This window comes from Microplitis demolitor, chromosome 10 (genome assembly GCF_026212275.2).
Source record: "Microplitis demolitor isolate Queensland-Clemson2020A chromosome 10, iyMicDemo2.1a, whole genome shotgun sequence".
Lineage (NCBI taxonomy): Eukaryota > Metazoa > Arthropoda > Insecta > Hymenoptera > Braconidae > Microplitis > Microplitis demolitor.
The window spans coordinates 13,809,884-13,825,595 of NC_068554.1; the positions used below are offsets into that span (position 1 = coordinate 13,809,884).

The 15,712-nt window shown below is 28.3% G+C and overlaps 1 protein-coding gene across 1 annotated transcript; it reads left to right on the plus strand.

Annotated features, from left to right (window-relative positions):
- Window positions 1-1,446: 1,446 nt before the first annotated feature.
- LOC128668759 (uncharacterized) lies at window positions 1,447-9,033 on the plus strand. The gene is made up of 2 exons (XM_053742363.1): window positions 1,447-1,590; window positions 8,681-9,033. Exons 1-2 carry the CDS (start codon window positions 1,551-1,553, stop codon window positions 8,998-9,000), a joined length of 360 nt encoding a protein of 119 aa, XP_053598338.1. The 5' UTR covers window positions 1,447-1,550; the 3' UTR covers window positions 9,001-9,033.
- Window positions 9,034-15,712: the final 6,679 nt, after the last annotated feature.

Sequence of the window (15,712 nt, forward strand, 5' to 3'; positions counted from 1 at the left end):
ATTTGCAATTTTTTAAATATCCCTTAATTTCGGGTTTGAACGCGAGTGAGTTTGTAAGCTTATTGCATTACGCTCGTTAAAATCGTCTTCCCAGTAGCAAACAAGCTACAAATTGATAATAAATTTAATATTTTACCCAAGAAAATCTTTATACAACGCCATAATCAGGTAAATATATCATATATATATATACACATAGCAAAACCTGTGAGTATTCTCTGAGTACAATATATTATAACGTCATAATTTTTCTTTTGTTTTTTTTTTTTGTTTTACATAATTTTAGATTTTTTTAATTAAATTATAATATTATAATTAATAATTGCCACGGAAATAACAATTTCTAAGCCCTGCAAAATAATAAATCTTGTATTCTGAGAAATTCTATCTAAAATGAAATACCTAGAGTTTTGAGAAATCTTTCGCGATGTACAAAAAACAAAAACCTATAGAATATATGTATACATATATACACGTAGCTAAATCTGTGTTTGTTCCGTCCATAGTGTATGAGCGTCGTGTTTTTTTTTTTTCTTTATTGTTAGTTGTAGACATTTTCAATTAAAATGAAACATAAGTAATAATTTGTATAGTGTATTCAAAGAAAAAAAATAATGAAACTATATTATAAATCAGTATATATTTCTATTAGTGTGAATATAACAGACATAAGACAAATTTTAAATTACAAATAAAAAAATTAAATAATTCAAAATATAACAATAAGAAAAATGCACATACTCATTTTCAAATTCTATAAATGCGCATTTTTTTATTTTATTAAATTTTTGTATAGTTCACTTATTTCAAAATTTTGAAAATTAATAATTGTCAGCTACATTCACACTCATATATATATATATACTCATAAATTTTCAAGATTCCGGTAAATCGATAAAAAAATTAATTTCACATAAAACATTTGTATATGCATGATCCTGAAGTTAACAGACAATTATAAATTCTCAAATTTTTTTTTCAATAAATCAATAGCAAAAAAAAAATAATAAATAAATAAAAATATGCACATGTAGAAAATTTTAAAAACTACCGCTGCAATTTTTTCAAATTTTTTTTTTTTATAATATACCGTCTAAAAAAACCCAAAAATTAGACGTCGGCTAACTTAAGTATCATGTATGTCCATTTTAAAGTTAGTCATTATTTTAATTTATCATTATTGAATTATGTAATTTTTCAAAATTTTTTTCATTTAAGTATATAAAATATTTTTTTCATAGACGATTTGCTGAACATAAAAAAATTCTCATCCAATAACATGATTGCGCTGCGCGGACAGCGTCATTGGACTCTGAGATTCCTGCATAATGGACATATGTACCATCATGATGCCCGGTAAGAATCCGATGAGGAGGAATATATCTGCTCCTTAAGGACGTCAATGTTTCGATGTCGAGCAGCCGCAACTGTAGATGACAACGGCGATGTGCAAGTCTTTGGTACTCATTTTCATGCACCACGGTTTACAGCACAGGAATTAAGAAGGCAACAAATGATTTTGGAGTTAAAGAGACGTGCAATGCGAAGCAATGAGCCTCCAAATGAAATATTTAATGCAGTTTCTCAGGAGTAAGTAAAAACATTCATTAAATAATTCACAAATATATAGATTATCATAAGGTATTTTTGACGCAAGAAACATTTAATATGGTGAAATGAAAATAAGCATTTCCTTGAGACGCAAGACATTTTTTATCGCTCCAAAAAATTTCCATTTTCAATTCATAATACAAAAAATTTCCTAGAGCCATTAAAAATTTTCTTGGAGATTTTTTACTGTGTATAAATTTTAATGCGATTCATCGTTTGTTATATGATTCAGTTATTAATGCTAAAAATTTCAATTAAAAGTTTTAAATAACAGTAATAAATGAATATAAAAAATAATAAATAAGAAAAAATATTTTTTTAAATTAACAATAATCTATAATATCAAGTGAATATACGGAAAATTAGTAAATAAAATTAAATTTGATAATCGGAAAATTAGTAATAAAGTAAAATTAAATTTTGTAGATAAGGTCTTCACTTAAATTTATATTTTTTTATATAGTTTAAACTTTAAACCATTTTGTATTGTCTAGTATCGAGATAAATCAATCTGTTTACATCATTCGAATTTAATTTAAATTACGCAGGAAAAAGAGACGATGGTATTAGTTATCTTTGCATAGATCGATATTTTAACTATTTTGTCATTGAATAATTTTGCTGAATATGACTGAATGTATAACTTTATAAATATATATTATACCGATTTAAAAAAAATCGACAATTTTAGAGTAGAAATGTAAAAAAATAGTTGCATTCAAATTATATTTAGCAGTAATTTTCGGCCAGTCACATGTATAGTGGCTATATAGGTTTTGCTCATATTTACATGAATTATAATAAAACTCATTTTATCCAGATTTGATGATATTGCCGATATATTCAATCCTGCGGCTGGTCGTATGATGATAATTCGTGAACGGCGGCATCACCACCCACCAATGCCTGCAACTGTTAACCACGTGGGACCAATGCTTGATCGTTATTTACCTGCGGTAGAAATCTATCGTGGTGAAGTCCAAGAAACAGACGGAAGTTTAGCCTTCATATTCGGATCTCAACAAATGATGGAGCGTTTAAATAACGTCGCAGAGTTGTTTATCGATGGAACATTTGGGGTAAATCATTTAAGCATTTTATTTAATTAAATGGCAGAAATATTCAATATTTTATTTTTTATTATTTTTCACTTAACGTATGTTTATTACGGTATTTTAAAGAAAAACGAATTTTTTTTTCTTTTTGTTTTTTTTTTATATTCAAAAATACGGGATTTCTTTTTTTTTTTAGAATTAACTATAAATTTAGTAGAATATTTAGTAAATATTTAGATATCCAAATAAATAAAGCCCAGGGTGGCCACAAACCGGGAATGTCGGGAAATATCATGGAAATGTCAGGGAATTTCGAAAAGTATCCTGGAATTGAATTGTGACAGTTCAAAATTAAAAAAATTTTAAATAATCCACAAGTTATGAAAATTAAGGGATATTTAAAAAATTGCAAATTTTCGAGTGAATTTCAACAGGATGTTACTCGAAGGAAAATGGTCGTATGACAAAAACAAAAAAGGCAAATTGTAGTTTAAGTGTCTAGTTTTATGATCTGGTCTTAAAATATTTTTATTATGTGTGGTTCCGGAGTAATCCGAAGAAAGTTATCAAAAAAAAAAATTACAAAAGTTTTGCTCGTCTGATAAAAGGTCTTCGAGCTTTAATAAATTTTTTTCGATGATTCTGATTGATTTTTTATTGCTCCGGAATCGTGCATAATGAAAAAATTTTAATACCAGATCAGAAAACTAGACACTTGAAGCTATAGTTTGACTTTTTGTTTTTGTCATACGACCATTTTCCTTCGAGTTACTAACTGTTGAAAATTACTAACAAATTAAACATTTTTTTAATATCCCTTAATTTTTGTAACCAGTGTATTTTGAATTCATTTGAATAATAAAATTTCTCATAAAATATTTTAACTTATACATTTTTAACATCGAATAATCAAAATTAGGCAATATTAATTAATTTTATTGCCATTTTTTTTGTTTCTCGCATGATTTAATTATTAAAAATGAAAATACAATAAAAACTTTGAATATCTAAATGATACGAATAAAATTTGTAAATCAGGGACAAATGTGAAAAACTTTACTCGAAAACCGGGAAATATCAGGGAATTTTGAAATAATTTCTTTGTGGCCACCCTGATGAGAAATCGGGTACTAGATCTCTTACCTTACTTTGAATTTTTGAATACCATAAAAAATAAAAAGTTTTTTTTTTTTTTTTTTTTTTTTTTTTTTTTTTTTTTTTAACACCCCAATGTTTATATAAATATACTATTTTTCAGGCTGTCCCAAACCAATCACGGTTCTGTCAGTTGTTAATCATTCACTGTCGGCGATTAGATGTGGTAATTAAGTTGTTTTTTTTTTTTTTTTTTTCACGTGTACTTGAGTAAAGGTAACTGTCATAGTTCTATTTAAATTAAATTATTTACTTTTTTTTTTTTTTTTAGGGACTTCCTGCATTATTTATTCTTTGCGAGAGGAGAACTACCACTATGTATGAAGCGATTTGGCGCTTTATCGTTGATAGATCACCTAATATCCGTAACAGCCTTCGATTTGTTTCTGGGGATTTCGAAAGGGCATCTATTCAAGCAATCCGCAATGAAATGCCGTGGACAATCTTTCGGGGTTGCTGGTTTCACTTTACTCGAGTAATTGTCACAATAATTTTTTACTATATATATATATTTAATTTACTATTCATAATTAAATACCAATAATTAAAAAAAAACGTAAAATGTTAATTTTAGTTATTAACTACAGCGTTTTCTTCTGCAGGCTGTAACCAGGAGATGGCGACGACTCCGTTTAAACCGTGCTCCACAAATTATTTTGCACTTGACTTGGGTACTGCCTTTGGTTCCTTCTAATTTATTTAGACAAGGTTTTGAAGAAATTAGACGTCAAGCTAATCTTGCCAGAGAAGAGTTTCCACGAGTAAATTTCTTCATCACATATCTTGAGACATTTTGGCTACCACAAGCTGAACGAGTATCTACTCGTCATTCGGTCATCCGCACAAATAATGTTGCGGAAGCGTTTAATCGCCAGCTCATTCCCAGATTAGGAGGCGATAATCTGGATTTATTTCTATTTATTGGTATGTATATTGAAAAAATGTCAATTCTCTTAAATTTATATACTATCTCTTTCAAAGTTTTGTAGAGAGTCGCAGCTTTTCTACTGCGACGTGTTATTTTTTACTTTACTCTCCTATATATTACGTGCACTAAAATTATTACCCTAATGTATATTATTCATGGTGGCCACATTTTTGGAAAACCTGTAAAATCTGGAAATGTTAGGGAAATTCGTAACAAAATTGGAAAAATTTTCACTTTCTTTCTTTTAACTGAAAAAATCCGACAAATTTAGTTTTTTGTAAAAACTGTTCAAAAAGTGACGTGAGAAACAATTAAAAACATTAAATGTATGCATAAGTAATGAACTAATAAGTTTCACTACATTTATTATTCGCGTACTTCATTAATACTTGATTAATATTTTATGAAATATTCTTATTTATGAAATTTATGCTAGTAAAAATGAAAAATTTATTTGTATTTTATTATAAAGTAAGTTATATAAAAACATGGATTTCAAATCAAAAATAAAAAATTATCCATTTAATAAAGAAACAAAAAAAAAAAAAAAACTATGAAAATTGACAAATAATAAAAAAAAAGCTTTATTTAACGACAATGATTAATTATTGATTAAATTAGCTTATGCCATTTTATTTTAAATTAAATAAATATTTCCAATAATTTAATATTACTACACATAGTCAGGGAATTTTCGAATTGTTTAACTGGAATACTTGAAAAAGTCAGGGAATTTCAATATAAAAAATCTGTGACCACTATGATTATTTAACTCGTCAATTTAAGACCATTCTCAGAAAGTGCGCCCCCACCCCCCTGACTTTTAACTGTCATAATCGTGTCAAATTTTTATCAATTAATTAAAAAATAATTAGAACAATAATTGAAAAAAGAACAACGTATAAGTCATTTCACCGGGATATAGATTTAAAAAAAAAAATAATTTACACTTGATATTAATTAGGAGTGAAACAAAATTAGTTAAATAAATTTTCGTAATATCTTCATGTCAATTTTAGAATTCAAGTTTTTTAATTTTATTGGCTAAAATTAATTAAACAAATTTCGTTTAGCTCCCAATTGATATCATCAATTGTAAGTAATTTTTTGAAAATATCTATACCTCAACAAAATTACGACTACGTTGTCCTTTTTTCAGTTAAGGTTTTAATTTTTTTTTAATAATTAATAAAATTTTAATACGATTATGACAGTTGAAAGTCATTGCATATTTTTAAAAAGTGAGGAGGGGCAGGGGGGGGGCATTATCTGAGAATGCCCTTAACTCAAAAATTGTTTTTTTTTTTTTTTTTTTTTTTTTTTTTTTTTTTTTCCAGAAAGATTAACCGTTATTATTAGAGATGAAGAGTTGAGGTGGCGGCGTTTGGATCAAGGGCATGATCTTGGTGCTGAACGTCGCGCTTATCAATCGCATATTGATAGTCGAATAATCAATTTTCAACGAGCACTAGACAATGAAAGGTACAAATTATTATTATTATTATTATTATTATTATTATTATTATTATTATTATTATTATTAATATTAATATTATTATTATTATTATTATAGGATTACAGTTGTAGAGTTTCTACATTCAGTTATGTTACAAAGAGTTGAAGTAGCGATTATGGACGCAAATATTCGGCTTAATGGTAACTATCAAATATAACTATATATAAACTGTTGTACATATCGATCAACAATAACAAGCGATATATATTAGAAAAAAAAAAAAAAAAAAAAAAAAAAAAAAACATAATAAATAACTTACCGTTGTTATAAATGAGAAGTTGAATGAAATTAAGTAAATAATTTGTAGCATACAAAATTTGAAATTTTGAATTATAATGTTGACATGAAGATTTCATTATATCATCTGTTTAACAAATGTCATTAATATTCTAATTAATAACAACTGTAAGTAATTTTTTAAAAATCTATAATAAAGGCTTGAATTTTTTTCTTATTTAATTAATATAATTTTTATACGGTTCTGACAGTTCAAGGTCATTGAATATTTTCGAAAAGTATTGGGGGGATGGGGGTAATAATAAATAATAAATAATACCCGAATCAAAAGCAAAATTCCATTCAAGTTTGATTCATCTTATTTTCTTTTGAAGTTATTGATTTGCCAACGATTTTTCGACAAGATCTCAACTTTTTTTTTTTTTACTAAAATTAAATTTTTTCATCTTTATTTCAATGTATTTGTATTTTTTGATCTTAGCTTGAACTCATTCGTCTTTACTTAGAGCACGCGATAATCATTCACCTTATACTTTTGATTTGCTGTACCAAGTAGTGAAAAAGTTATTTATTCGCCTTACTTTCGCCTTAATATATAAAAATTATTTCACCTTAGTTTTAACTTTTTCGACTAGTCAATTTCGACTTAATCTTGACTTTTTCGTTTTAAATCGTGAGTAAGTAACCAAGACGAAAAATCATTATACTTCATATCTTCGTTTAAAAAAAAAAAAAAAAAAAAAAAAAAAGAAAAAACATTGAGTTTGTCGTGTGAAAAACGGCTCCAAATTTTAACTATATAAACCAAATCTAAATCAAGTTTTATTTTTAATCCGGGTGTCGTCTGCGAGTGCCTGAGCGTATTATTGTATAATTGAAATTTTCGAATCGGTTTTAATTGGGAACTCACGGTAGATAGCTATTAAATTTCTGATTTTTTTAAATAGATGAGAATTTTGACTCGGAAGACGAAATGCCTCGCCTGCAGGATTTAGAGGATCCCATGAACGTTGCCATGATCCCTGAAAATCCATTACCTCCAGCACGGAATCCCCGGCGACGCTTCCGAAGACAAGGTGTTGGTGTTAATGGGCAAAATGTGAATAACGTAGGAGGAGCTGCTGAACCCAACGTTCCACAAAATGTTTGTCGGCCTCGTGGGAGACCACGCATTCAAAATGCAGCAGTCCCAGAGCCTATTATTCCCATTGTCGTCGATATCCATCACGAAGGTAATAAAGTTTTTTATTTACGCAGGTTTTATATATATATATATATATATATATATATATATATATATATATATATATATATATATATATATATATTTTTTTTTTTTTTGTGAGAGAGGTTAAAAAAATCTTCGAAAGACACCAACGATAGGAGAATTTGAAGATTTGATGGAGTTGGTAGTGTGGGATTTTTACCTACTAAAAACAATCCTCTCTCTTCTGACCCTTGTCATTGGCGGAGGCTGTTCAGACTGGAAACTGCTCATCTTGCTGACCCTTTATTAGGCCTTCTTCTCTTTTCTTGGCTCTTATGATTACTTCTGCAAATTTCATCACAGCCTTCCAGGCTTCTTCCGAATTAATCATCGGCTGTATTATCAAGTCGGCTGTAGGCTGCAGTCCGAGGGCTTTCCAGGCTTCTGCTCTTTGCTATGACCACCTTGTGCATTGGAAGAATGTGTGCTCGGCATCATCGACTTCTTCCTTGGAGTAATCGCAGTGTGGGCTGCTCTTGATTCCCATTCGTTGGAGATACGTATTGAACTGCCCGTGGCCCGTCATGAATTGCATCAAGTAGTAGTTCAATTCTCCGTGCTTGGATTTAAGCCAGCCATCCAGTGAGTGAATCAGCCTGTAGGTCCATTTTCCTCGAGTGCAATTTTCCCAACGATGGTTCCACTCATTAAGTGTTCATCTTTTTTCTGTCTTTAGTGCGTTGCTGTCGAGGCTTCCACCTCGTCGCCGTTGGTGTATTTTCCTACGTTGTACCTGATTAGGGAACTATGGTACTTGATCACTTCCTGTATTTGTATACCTATATTCTGTAAAATGTAATGAATACAGGTATACAAATACATAAGTAGTCGGTTACTGAGTCTCTTACCGTACTATCTTAAATTCATTTAAATAAAAAATATTTATTATGTTAATATTTTTTTATCAACAGACATTGAAGAATTACCAGCTGTAATACTCGATGATGCAGGTGGAATAGAACCTTTAAATGGTCCTCCTGGAATTTATGAACGGATTGAAATTATTGACTTTGATGGTGATGAGGTTGCTGATGAAGATGAAGTGACTTGTGTTTATTGTCTTACTAATCGTCCGAAGGTGGCGGTGGTCCCGTGTAATCATCTATGCCTGTGTCTTCGCTGTAATTTTGGCCGGGAATTACAGGATGCTGAGCATTTGAGAAGAAATGAATTTTATCAACCTTTGTGTCCTTTATGTCGAGGCCCATTCCGTTCAGCAAGACAAACGTAATATAATAAAACAATAAAACAAACAGTACCCCCCACTTTTTACAAATATACAATGACTTTCAATTCTCACAACTGTAAAAAAATTTAATTAATTTATTAAAAAAAAAAAATTAAAACTTTATACGGAAAAAGGATAACGTACGAATAATTTCGCCGAGATATAGGATTTGAAAAAAATTATTTACAATTGATATTAATTGGGAATTGAACGAAATTTGTTAAATAAATTTCAGTAAGATCTTCATATCAATTTTTTTTTAATCGAATTTCCAAATTTTGTAAGCTAAAATGTATTTTACAAATTTCGTTCAACTCTCAATTGATATCAACTGTAAACAATTTGTTTTAAATTTTATATCTCGGCGAAATTATGACTACGTTGTCCTTTTTTCACTTAAAGTTTCAATTTATTCTTTTAAATTCATTAATTAAATTTAGATACGCTTTGACAGTTGAGAATCATTGCAAATTTTTAAAAAGTGAGGGGTATTGTTTGAGAATTACCGGAATAAATGTTTCAAAATAAACTGTAGACAGTTTAAAAAATGATCAGAGAGGAGTGTAAACGAAAAAAAAAAAAAAAAAACACAATGAATGGTATTGTTTAAAGCCTATTTTTAATATTTTAATATATTTATAATTTTTGAATTTTAAGATAACTAATTAGTTGTAAGAATAAAAAAAAAAGTTTATTATATCTAATACTTGTAGTCTGCAAATAGCATGGAAATTTTCATAAATTGACTTATTAATAAACTGTATGTTTATTTATATATAAATAATTTTTATTTTTTTATTTATGACATATGCGTAATACTTTTAAAAAATTGTGAGAAATGATATGAACTTCAGTACTTTAAATAACTAAGGAATTTATAAAACTATGTATCTCCACTTTTTAAACAAGTCTAATGATTTTCAATTGTCATAAACGTAATAGAAATTTTTTTTATTTATTAATTTTTCGTTTGGACCTACTTTTAGGTCTTGAATTAATTAATTTTAATTAATTAACTTGAGATAATAAAGAAACAGGTTGCAAGAAAAATAAATAAATTAAGAAAATTTTGATACGATTATGACGGTTTATGATTATTAGATGTTGTGGAAAATTGAGGGATACTGTATTTAAATTTCTTCTTAAAAAATTTAATTTTATCAAATTCATTTAAAATTGAGAATTTTTTTTTTTTTTTTTTTTCAACGGTAACTCAAAATTTTTTTTTATTTAATTTATCATTAAAAAAAAAAATTATGGTATTTGAGTCACAAGAAGGAAAAGGTATGTTTTATTTTATAATAGTAATTATATAGTACTTAATTAATAGGTTAAGTTTATTAATTATTTAAGTCAGTGATATTAAGTGAATAAAATTTTAAAAATTGTTTTTATTGGCAGAAATATAAACTAGAACAAAGTTTAACTACAAAAGATCATACTGCCAGTATCAGAACAGCATCATCTAGGAAAAATTATTTGGCATCAGGAGCTGCTGATGATTGTATAAATTTTTATGATATAAAACGTCGTACGGAATCTTGAAAATTGATCCATCACAATGATAATTAATCAATTTATTAACGAGTTTGAATGTAGCAGACATCAGAATTTAAAATTATACATAAATAATAAATAGAGTAAATAATTTAAAAAATAATATTCATAAAACATGCCCTTATTAATTTCAAAATTTTTGAAATGCATATTTTATAAAAATTTTATTTTATTAATTATTTACTCTATTTATTAATAATTATAAATTTTGTTGTCTGCTACATTCACATTCATATTTATTTATCTATATATTTTACTATCTATATTACTATGAGTGCGAATGTCTGACAAGTGGCAATTTTTTAAATTTTTGATTAAATAAATAAAATGTTAGTAGAATAAAAATTAAAAAATGAATATTTAAATCAATGAAAAATCAGTACACGCATTATTTTGAATTTAATTATTTAAAATTTATAAATTGTATCATGTCTGCTGCATTCACATTCAGACATAATGAAATTAGCTGATATCTAATAATTTTTTGATTTTTGAAAAATTATAAATTAAAAAATATATATTTAAAAAAATTGCACCATTAGTTTTTTAAGTTTTCTACATATGCATTTTTTTAGTTTTTTTTTTTTTTTTTTTTTTTTACTGAAATTCAGGACATTCTCAGTGCTCCCCCCACTTATAGAATCTCCTGATAATACAATCGCCGAAATGAATAAGTTTGCGAATGAATGATAAGATTTTTCTTATTAAATTTCAATGATAATAAAAATAAGCAAGAGATTCTGAATAAACTTTGGAGTAGAGTTTTTAATAAATAGTTAAATTCAAAGCATATTACAAATTTTTACAGTACATAGTGACTGTAGGTTGCTCATAACTTATTAATCACATATTGACCAATTAATATTTATTTAAACTCCATTTGTAGGTACAGTAAATTCTGTAACATTTATACTAGACCCAACTCATCTTCTTAGTTGTAGCAGCAATGGCAGCATAGGATTAGTAAGATGTGGAAATTGGCAATTGAAAAGACATTGGACGTCAGCTCACGAAAATTCAAAAATTAAATACATTAGCAGTTCATCTCACTGGTAAATTAGCATTATCAGTTGATCCTTATGATCAATAATTTATAGAGTAGAATTATCACAGTGTATACACTTGTGTTGAGGATTCGTGGGACTTCCTAGAGGACATTCTATGCTTTTGAAAAGTTTAAATCATTCGACAGAGTATCCTAATCATATAAAAATGATTGGGCGCATGTGCCCCCTCAATAAGCTTAGACTTCAAAGCGCCGTTCGTGTAACAAATTGTAACAAATTCCTTTTTATTTTAATGTACTCTTAATGTCATTGAAAATTAAATAAAAATTTATAACTTAAGATTATTTCAACGAGTAATTTTTTTCTTAATGATTAATTGATGAAACGAATATATCATCCATTTTAAATAATAAAAGTAACTTTAATTATCCATAAATATATTAATAAAAAATATATTAATCTATAATTATGGAATTTTTAACTCTGCAGTAATAAATTAAAAAAAAAAAATTAATATTCCGCAATTATAAAGACTATTAATATTTTGCACCAAATTAATAATTGTATCAAATTTTTTACAACCAATTCCAAAAGTATAATGCTCTTACAAAGCTTTATCAAAAGATAATATTTAAATTTTAATCTAGATAATAGCTATGTAACCACAATGTCTATCTTACCGACGGAAGTTAATTGATATTTTCTGTACTTTTTATCATATGATAACATATTTATAAGGTAAAGAAGTTTAATTCTCATGGTAGAGATTATTATGGTAGTGTTTTAAACTGGTTGACTTAAAAAAGTGTTAGAGTTGTCATAAGATAGAAACATTATTAGGTAAATTTGTTAATTGGTTAAGCATTTTTTTTGTAAAGTTGTGTTGTGGTAAATTTAATAAGGGGTAGAAATATTTATGATAGACTTTATTTGGTTTAACTGTTAAATGGCATAGATATTTCAGGTATACATAGATTTGGATCAGATTTTCATGGCTGAAATGGTTCTGGTGGAGTTTTCAAATGGTAAAGTTACAAAATTGAAGGGATGTTTCGTGGTAATTAAAAAATTTCGTATAAAAAATAATTGATACAGTAATATTTTGGTAGGATTTTTATATGGTATAATTGTCTAATGGTAGAAATGTTAGGGTAAAACTGATCTTGATAGAATTATAGTTGGAGTAGAGATTTTTACGGTAGAGATGTAAATGTACCAGATTTTCATGGCAGAACTGGTTATGGTAGTGTTTTCAAATGGGAAAGTTATTAAATTGTAGGGATATTTCATGATAAAGAAAAAATTTGGTATAATTAATATTTGATATAGTAACATATTGGTAGGGTTTTAATGCGGTATAATCAGCAAATGGTAAAGAAGTTAGGGTGGACTTGTTCTTGGTAGAGTTACATTTGAGGTAGAGATTTTTACGGTAGAGATGTAAATGTGCCGGATTTTTAATAGATAAAGAAGTCGATTATTGCTTTTTCAACGCCTAAGCGGAATCCTGCAATAATTGACTGCAAAAAGATGTCAATTTTAGGATGCCTTATTGATAATTCAACGCTGAAGCGGATTCCTGCAATAAGGTTTAAATAGAAAAACATTAAAGATCCTCTTACTGACTTTTCAACGCCTGGGGCGGAATCCTGCAATAAGAGTGTACGAAACTTCGACGTTCGAATATTCGCGGACCGTAAGTTAGAAGAACCGACTAGCCCAGAGCTATAGGTGCTCAGGCTTTTTATAAACTTTGATCTGGTGACTGACGGGGAATGTTTAATTATTGTCATTGGTGGAAAGTGAGGACAGTTTATTAATTGTTCGTTAAACTTATTGCAGTTATCCTCCCACTATTCTTTTGTCGCATAAAAAGGTGGACAAAGCTGACGCTGCGTTTTCGCGCGCTTTTGAAAAGAAGAGCTCTGTAATAATTATTTTAAGTAATTACTGAAATAAAAAAAAATTATTTGGACATAACGAACATAGTGAATTGAAAAACTTAACGTGAAAATTATTTCCGGATTTTATGACGTGTACAAGTTTAAATGGTGAATCTATATGCTATGAATAATCAGTAAGGTGTTTTAAAAAGATTTCTGAAATCTTACTTATTTTTCGTAATAATTCCGAAAGAAAAATATTTTTTTTAAGAATTATGTTACGTTTTGGGAAATTACCCAAAATTAATTAAAAATCAAAATAATTTTTAATTATTCAATTTTATCCAAGTTTGGCCTCGTTAGAGTGTCTATAGACCCCTGGTGGGCCGTGGTCATCGATTATTTTATTAATTATTAATTTTATTTGATTTTCGCGATTTTAAAATATGTTCGCGATCTGGTCTCCATATTATTTATGAGGATGCAGGATTCGAGGAATTCTGGACAGCCGGTGGCAGTGTCCAGGACTGGATAAATGATTGGGCAGCCGGTATCAGCGTCCAATATTTAATCGATGATTTTTGGATTATTGGGCTGCCGGTAGCAGCGCCCAAAATAACCATGGAGTCATAGGGTATTGGGCTGCCATTAGGCAGCCCAAAATAAGGTTGGATTAATTTAAGATTAATTGTAATTTATTAAGGCTAGAGAGCAGATGTTCGAGCTCCATGAGCTCTCTCGAAGGACTGACTATTTCGTCATTATAAAAATATAATAAAGCCAACAGAGTTGACAAAATGTTGACGCTGCATCTCAGGTTCCCTGTGAGAGAATCGTCGTAGCCCGGATCTCATGCATCGTCATCTGTTTTGCCTACCCGCGAGCCACGGCGACTCTCTTATCATAACCGATTTCCGTTTCATTGTATAAAATTATTTAAATAAAAATAATTAATTTAATTTAATCAATAAAATATTACGGGAACGTAACACCTCCGACTTAAGCAAGTCGCAGCGTTTTAAATGAATAACGCTACGACTGAAAATGAAATTCATGACTCGATATAATCCAAATAGAAGGTGTTATTGACTCTATATAAGCTAAAATTGAATGTATGAATTAATCTATATAAACTAAAAATAAATGTTTCAATGACTCTATATAAACCCAAAAATTAAAATTTATTTTGAATATAGTAAAGAAGTTCTTAGCAGTAAAATTTTAACCTAAACCTGAGACACAACGTTTATAATGTTACTTAAACTTAGTAATATGAAATTAAACGTTAGTATCTAGTAATTTAATTACCTCCCGACTCGGTCGTTTGGTATTATTGGAATGATTAATTCTAAATATAATTTGTACAGATATACTTCCGCTTTGCGGTAATTTATAAATTACCTAAGAAGTAACTGCTCAAGTCGAAATTCATAATGAAAAATGAGGTAGCTACCTCCCGACTTAAGTCAGTTACTATTTCTAATTTAAAATATAGTATAAATTTTAATTAATTTAAAGAAAAAATTTTCATTTACCTGATTTAATTCGGAGGTCAATATAATAACTGTGATTGATTGGATCGGCTGACTATTATCCTAATCTCCATTTCTTGAGATCGAAACCCTGATTCCTCGTTGACTCGGCGACGACCTTTAAGGTGTTGATTAACGTAGTTGAACTCGACATTCCAACTGTTTCTGCTAAACAGTGGAAGTCTCCAAAATTAATAAAAATAAATAACTCGACGTGTATAAATTTGATATTTATACACGTGAGTAAACCGATTGTAGGTGACTTGACATCATACGTAGAGCTGGAAGCACCATTGCTGATTATTTTGGAAAATTCATTTTTCACACCACGATGTTCTTCCGTCAGGCTCTGATGGTGATATTCAAAATTTGCCCAATCAACCCAATTACACCACGAGATTAAATCATTTTTATAAAGGCGTACACAAAGTTCGATTAATAATTCAATAAAAATAAAATTCATATAATACATTAACATTAAATAATCTTTCGATTTCTCTATATTCAATAAGATCAAAAATAAATCGTTAATGTCCAATCCCTTTCGATCCAAATTAGCGCCTATTTTCAAGTATATAATATTCTTATTGTCAGATTTAATCTCCGATAATTTATATTTATCCGGAGGTTCTTCAATTTTATCTCAAATACATCTTTCTTAAATGCAGTCAAGTTGAAACAAAATCGTAAACAATTTTTCATCATTATTGATAGGTCAAACATACCTTTAATATAA